Below are 7,568 nucleotides of genomic sequence, written 5' to 3'. Positions count from 1 at the left end.
CATCTCAATAGGTGCAGGAAAAGCTTTTGACAAAATTCAACACCCATTTATGATAATAACTCTCCAGAAAGTGGGCATAGAGGGAACCTACCTCAACATAATAAAGGCCATATACAACAAACCCACAGCAAACATCATTCTCAATGGTGAAAAACTGAAAGCATTTCCTCTAAGATCAGGAACAAGACAAGGATATCAACTCTCACCACTATTATTCAACATAGTTTTGGAAGTCCTAGCCATGGCATTCAGAGAAGAAAATGAAATAAAAGGCATCCAAATTGGAAAGAAGAAGTAAAACTGTCACTGTTTGCAGATGACATGATACTATACATAGAGAATCCCAAAGATGCTACCAGAAAACTACTAGAGCTAATCAATGAATTTGGTAAAGTTGCAGGATACAAAATTAATGCACAGAAATCTCTTGCATTCCTATACACTAACAATGAAAGATCAGAAAGAGAAATTAAGGAAACAATCCCATTCACCATTGCAACAAAAAGAATAAAATACCTAGGAATAAACCTACCTAAGGAGGTAAAAGACCTGTACTCAGAAAACTATAAGACACTGATGAAATTAATCAAAGATGACACAAACAGGTGGAGAGATATACTATGTCCTTGGATTGGAAGAATCAATATTGTGAAAATGCCTATACTACCCAAAGCAATCTACAGATTCAATGCAATCCCCATCAAATTACCAATGGCATTTTTTACAGAACTAGAACAAATAATCTTAAAATTTGTATGGAGACACAAAAGACCCCGAATAGCCAAAGCAAACTTGAGTAAAAAAACGGAGCTGGAGGAATCAGGCTCCCTGACTTCAGACTATACTACAAAGCTACAGTAATCAAGACAATATGGTACTGGCACAAAAACAGAAACATAGATCAATGGAACAGGATAGAAAACCCAGAGATCAACCCACACACCTATGGTCAACTAATCTATGACAAAGGAGGCAAGGATATACAATGGAGAAAAGAGTCTCTTCAATAAGTGGTGCTGGGAAAACTGGACAGCTACATGTAAAAGAATGAAATTAGAACACTCCCTAACACCATACGCAAAAATAAACTCAAAATGGATTAAAGACCTAAATGTAAGGCCAGACAGTATAAAACTCTTAGAGGAAAACACAGAAAGAACACTCTTTGACAGAAATCACAGCAAGATCTTTTTTAACTCACCTCCTAGAGTAACAGAAATAAAAACAAAAATAAACAAATGGGACCTAATGAAACTTCAAAGCTTTTGCACAGCAAAGTAAACCATAAACATGACAAAAAGACAACCCTCAGAATGGGAGAGAATATTTGTAAATGAATCAACAGACAAATGATTAATCTCCAAAATATATTAACAGCTCATGCAGCTCAATATTAAAAAAACAAACAACCCAATCCAAAAATGGGCAGAAGACTTAAATAGACATTTCTCCAAAGAAGAAATACAGATGGCAAAGAGGCACATGAAAAACTGCTCAACATCACTAATTATTAGAGAAATGTAAATCAAAACTACAATGAGGTATCACTTTATACCAGTTAGAATGGGCATCATCAAAAAATCTACAAACAATAAATGCTGGAGAGGGTGTGGAGAAAAGGGAACCCTCTTGCACTGTTGGTGGGAATGTAAATTGATACAGCCACTATGGAGAACAGTATGGAGGTTCCTTAGAAAATTCAAATAGCTTTCTGCCCATGGACACCACCGAGTAAGCATCATTGACGTCTCCCCCCTCCACTGTCATCATGTCTAAGTCAGAGTCACCCAAAGAGCCCAAACAGCTGCAGAAGCTTTTCATCAGAGGTTTGAGCTTTGAAACAACCGATGAGAGTCTGAGGAGCCATTGTGAGCAATGGGGAACGCTCACAGATTGTGTGGTAATGAGGAATCCAAACACCAAGTGCTCCAGAGGATTTGTGTTTGTCACATATGCCACTGTGGAGGAGGTGGATGCGGCCATGAAGGTAAGGCCACACAAGGTGGATGGAAGAGTTGGGGAACCAAAGAGGGCCGTCTCAAGAGAAGATTCTCAAAGACCTGGTGCCCACTTAACTGTGAAAAAGATTTTTGTTGGTGGCATTAAAGGAGACACTGAAGAACATCACCTAAGAGATTATTTTGAACAGTATGGGAAAATTGAAGTGACTGAAATCATGACCGACCAAGGCAGTGGCAAAAAAAGAGGCTTTGCTTTCGTAACCTTTGATGACCATGACTCCATAGACAAGATTGTCATTCAGAAATACCACACTGTGAATGGCCACAACTGTGAAGTAAGGAAAGCCCTATCTCAGCAAGAGATGGCTAGTGCTTCATCCAGCCAAAGAGGTCAAAGTAGTTCTGGAAGCTTTGGTGGTAGTCGTGGAGGTGGTTTTTGTGGGAATGACAACTTTGGTCTTGGAGGAAACTTCAGTTGTCGAGCTGGCTTTGGTGGCAGCCGGGGTGGTGGTGGCTATGGTGGCAGTAGGGATGGCTATAATGGATTTGGTAATGATGGGAGCAGTTTTGGAAGTGGTGGAAGCTACAACGATTTTGGCAATTACAACAATCAATCTTCAAATTTTGGACCCATGAGAGGAGGAAACTTTGGAGTCAGAAGTTCTGGCCCCTATGGTGGTGGAAGACAATACTTTGCCAAACCACGAAACCAAGGTAGCTATGGTGGTTCCAGCAGCAGCAGTAGCTATGGAAGTGGCAGGAGGTTTTAATTACTGCCAGGAAACAAAGCTTAGCAGGAGAGGAGAGCCAGGGAAGTGACAGGGAAGCTACAGGGTACAAGAGATTTGTGAACTCAGCCAAGCATCATGGTGGCAGGGCCTAGCTGCTACAAAGAAGACATGTTTTAGACAATACTCATGTGTATGGGCAAAAAAACTTGAGGACTGTACTTGTGACTAATTGTATAACAGATTATCTTAGTTTCTGTTTTGTGGAAAGTATAAAGCATTCCAACAAAGGGTTTTAATGTAGATTTTTTTTTTTTTTTGTACCCATGCTGTTGACTGCTAAATGTAATAGTCTGATCATGATGCTGAATAAATGTGTCTTTTTATTAAATGTGCTGTGTAAAGTTAGTCTACTCTGAAGCCATTTTGGTAAACTACCCCAACAGTGTGAAGTTAGAATTCCTTCAGGGTGATGCCAGGTTCCATTCAAAATTTATTTACACCCTGCTTTGGTGGAGAAGCTACTGTCTTCAGAAACCTCAGTGTAGCTGAACTGACAGTTACTGTGTTGTGACCTGGAGTTCACTGTGAAAACGGTCACCCAAGCAAAGTCATGGAGTTTTTTGGTTATTAATATGATTGTTGGCACATATCCTATGCAATATATCTAAATTGAATTATGGTACCAGATAAAGTTATAGGTGAGAATGAAGCTTGTGTATCATCCATTATCATATGTAATCAATAAATGATTTAATACCCTCTTGAATGGAATGACAACTGTATGGATTTGGGACTGGCAGAGCTTTGGACCTTCCCTACCCACTACCCCTGATAACGTTGAATGCTTCTATCACAATTCAAGTTCAAAACTCTGCCAGAGAACAGAAACCAGATGCTGGTTAATGCCACCCCATAAATCCACAAATTAGAAGTTTTTGGGAGACAGTTTTAAACTGACCAGTACCAGCAAGGATTTTACTCTTAACACAAAAACAGGCTTACATTAAAGGAAAACTGTGGTTTCTGTTCTGGTTGGGTGGGTCTTTATATAGGTTTATGGAATGACACACTAGTAATTATCTATATGGAGATAAAAATTTGCTGATATGGTAAGGAACCATATTATCTACTTTAATTTATGCTAAGTGCAGTTTTCCTTTAAATATGGCACAAGATGACACAACCATTCTAAAATGTTGTTTGTATAGAAAATGATTTCTAAAACTTTATAACAGTTTGCTTAATATCCAATCACTGTTATTTGTACATAGTTTCCTTTGAGCCCTCCCTTTGGTGCCCTCAATTTCAGTGCCATTGTACTTAGTAGAATAGAGATTTGTTTATCACTAGGGGAAAAAAATTAAAATAGAATTACCATATGACCCAGCAATCCCACTGCTGGGCATATACCCGGAGAAAACCGTAATTCAAAAAGAGTCATGTACCGCAATGTTCACTGCAGTTCTATTTACAATAGCCAGGACATGGAAGCAACCTAAGTGTCCATCAACAGATGAATGGATAAAGAAGATGTGGCACATATATACAATGGAATATTACTCAGCCATAAAAAGGAACGAAATTGGGTCATTTGTAGAGATGTGGATGGACTTAGAGACTGTCATACAGAGTGAAGTGAGTCAGAAAGAGAAAAACAAATATTGTATATTAACACATATATGTGGAATCTAGAAAAATAGTACAGATGAACTGGTTTGCAAGGCAGAAATAGAGACACAGATGTAGAGAACAACGTATGGACACCAAGGGGGGAAAGCAGGTTGGGGTGGTGGTGGTGGTGGTGGTGGTGGTGGTGGGATGAATTGGGAGATTAGGATTGACATATACACACTAATATGTATAAACTAGGTAACTAATAAGAAACTGCTGTATAAAAACAGAGAAATAAAATTAAATTTAAAAAAATACAAGATTTATGGGATAATACAAAGCATGCCAAGTTACACATAATAGGGGCTCCAGAAGAAGTAGGAGAGAGAGAAGGGAATCAAAAATGTATTTAAGGGACTCCCCTGAGGGTGCAGTGGTTAAGAATCCGCCTGCCAATGCAGGGGACACGGGTTTGAGCCCTGGTCTGGGAAGATCCCACATGCCACGGAGCAACTAAGCCTGTGCACCACAACTACTGAGCCTGCGTGCCACAACCACTGAAGCCCGCGCACCTAGAGCCTGTGCTCTGTAACAAGAGAAGCCACCACAATGAGATGCCCACGCACCGCAACGAAGAGTAGCCCCCACTCTCCGCAACTAGAGAAAGCCCGCACAGCAACGAAGACCCAACAAAGCCAATAAATAAATAAATTCGTTAATTAATTTAAAAAAATACTTAACTTAAAAAAAATGTATTTAAGAAATTATGGCTGAAAAATTTCCAAACCTAAAGATGGAAACAGATATTCAGGTGCAGGAAGCACAGAGTATCCCAAACAAGATGAACCCAATTAGACCCACACCAAGATATATCATAATTAAAACAGCAATAGTTAAAGAGAGAATTCTAAAGGCAGCAAGAGAAAAACAAAGAGTCAATTACAAGGAAACCCACATAAAGCTATTAGACAATTTCTCTGCAGAAACTATGCAGACCAAGTCCTGAAAGGGAAAAACCTGCAACCTAGGATACTCTACCCAGCAAGATTATCATTTAGAATAGAAGAAGAGATAAAGAATTCCTCAGACAAGCAAAAGCTAAAAGAATTCAACAATACTAAACCTACCCTAAAATAAAAATCCAAGGGTCTTATCTAAATAGAAAAGAAACAAAAATCTACAGGAAAGGGAAAAATCATAATAGGAAAGGCAAATATATAGTCAGGACTAAAGATCACTTAGATAAGCCAGGACATAGATTAAAAAAAGTCCAAAAAATTTTTAAAAGTAATTGTAACTACAATTAAAATCAAAATAATAAACATACAGATGTAAAATAGGACATCAAAATTACCAAAGTGGGAGAGGAGAGTTAAAAATGTAGATTTTTAGAATGTGCTTGAACTATTATGACTATCAGTCTAAAGTAAGTAGATACAGTTATGGGTCAACATATTTGAAAACCAGGGAAACCACAAATCAAAAACATACAAAAGATTCACAAAAACCAAAAAGAAAGGAACTCAAGCATACTACAAAAGAAAATCATCAAACCACAAAAGGAAAAACAAGAAGAAGAAGAATGGAACAAAGAACCACAAAAACAACTGGAAAACAAGGAATAAAATGGCAATAAGTACATAACTATCAATGATTACTTTAAATTTCAATGGACTAAATGCTCCAATCAAAATGGATAGAGTGGTAGATTGGATAAAAAAATAAAGCAAGAACCTACACTATGTTTCCTATAAGAAACTCACTTCAGGTTGAGACACCCACAGATTGAAAGTGAGCAGATGGAAAAATATACTTCATGCAAATGTAAACAACAAGAAAGCAGGGGTAGCAATAATCGTATCAGACTAGTAGACTTTAAAACAAAGTCCATAAAGAAAGACAAAAAAGGACGTTATATAATAATAAAGGGATCAATACAATAAGAGGATATTACATTTGTTAACATACATGCACCAATATAGGAGCACTTAATATATAAAATACTAACAGACATAAACAGAAAAATTGACAGGAATACAGTAAGAGTAGGAGACTTTAACATCCCACTGACATCAACAGACAGATCTTTAGAAAGAAAATCAATAAGGCAACAGCAGTCCTAAATGACACAATAGACCAGTTGGACTTAAATGGACACTACATCCAAAAAAGAAACCCAGAATACACATTCTTTTCAAGCTTGCATAGAACATTCTCTAGGATAGAACATACACTAAGTCACAAAAGAAGCCTCAACAAATTTAAGAGGGTAGAAATTATATCAAGCATTTTCTTCCAACCACAATATGAAACTAGAAATCAACTATAGAAAGAAAAATGAGAAAAGAACAAACACATGGAGACTAAACAACATGCTACTAAAAAACCAGTTGATCACTGATAAAATCGAAGAGGATCAGAAAATACCTTGAGACAAATGACAATGAAAACTCAGCCTAACAAAATCTATGAGATGCAGCAAAAGCAGTTCTAAGAGGGAAGTTCATAGTGATACAGGCCTTCCTCAAGAAACAAGAAAAATCCCAAATAAACCACCTAACCTACTACCTAAAAGAATTAGGAAAAGAAGAACAAACAAAACCAAAGTCAGTGGAAGAAAGGAAATAATAAAGATCAGAGAGGAAATAAATAAAATAGAGATTAAAAGACAATAGAAAAGATCAATAAAACAAAGATCTGATTTTTTTGAAAGATAAACAAAATCAACAAGCCCCTAGCCAGGGTCACCAAGAAGAAAAGAGAGAGGACTCAAATAAATAAAATAAGAAATTAAAGAAGAGAAATAATTACTGATACCACAGAAATATAAAAAATAAGGGAATACTATGACCAGTTATATGCCAACAAATTGGACAACCTAGAAGAAATGGACAAGTCTGTAATTAAAAAAAAAAAACCTCCAAGCAACAAAAGGCCAAGACTGGATGGCTTCATAGGGGAATTCTACCAAATATACAAAGAAAAATGTATACCTATCATTCTCAAACCATTTCAAAACTTTGAGGAGGAGAGAACACTCCCAAAGTCATTTGATGAAGCCACCATCACCTGGACACCAAAACCAAAGACACTACCAAAAAAGAAAATTACAGGCCAATATCTTTGATGAATATAGATGCAAAAATCCTCAACAAAACATTGGCAAACTGAATCCAACAATACACAAAAAGGATCGTACACCATGATCAAGTTGGATTCGTCCCAGGGTCTCAAGGATGTTTTAACATAGGCAAATCACTCAATG

At 37.2% G+C, this 7,568-nt stretch overlaps 1 protein-coding gene across 1 annotated transcript; it reads left to right on the top strand.

Moving 5' to 3' along the window:
• Positions 1-1,768: 1,768 nt before the first annotated feature.
• LOC133094869 (heterogeneous nuclear ribonucleoprotein A1-like) lies at positions 1,769-2,731 on the top strand. The gene has a single exon (XM_061195629.1). It carries the CDS (start codon positions 1,769-1,771, stop codon positions 2,729-2,731), a length of 963 nt encoding a protein of 320 aa, XP_061051612.1.
• Positions 2,732-7,568: the final 4,837 nt, after the last annotated feature.

This window comes from Eubalaena glacialis, chromosome 1, assembly GCF_028564815.1.
Source record: "Eubalaena glacialis isolate mEubGla1 chromosome 1, mEubGla1.1.hap2.+ XY, whole genome shotgun sequence".
Classification (NCBI taxonomy): Eukaryota; Metazoa; Chordata; class Mammalia; order Artiodactyla; family Balaenidae; genus Eubalaena; species Eubalaena glacialis.
Note: the sequence above shows the minus strand (reverse complement) of the source record. Positions and strands in the feature narration are given on the sequence as shown.

Bases quoted from the DNA above. Each gene is read 5' to 3' on its own strand.
- LOC133094869 (XM_061195629.1), top strand. From the start codon at position 1,769: ATGTCTAAGTCAGAGTCACCCAAAGAGCCCAAACAGCTGCAGAAGCTT.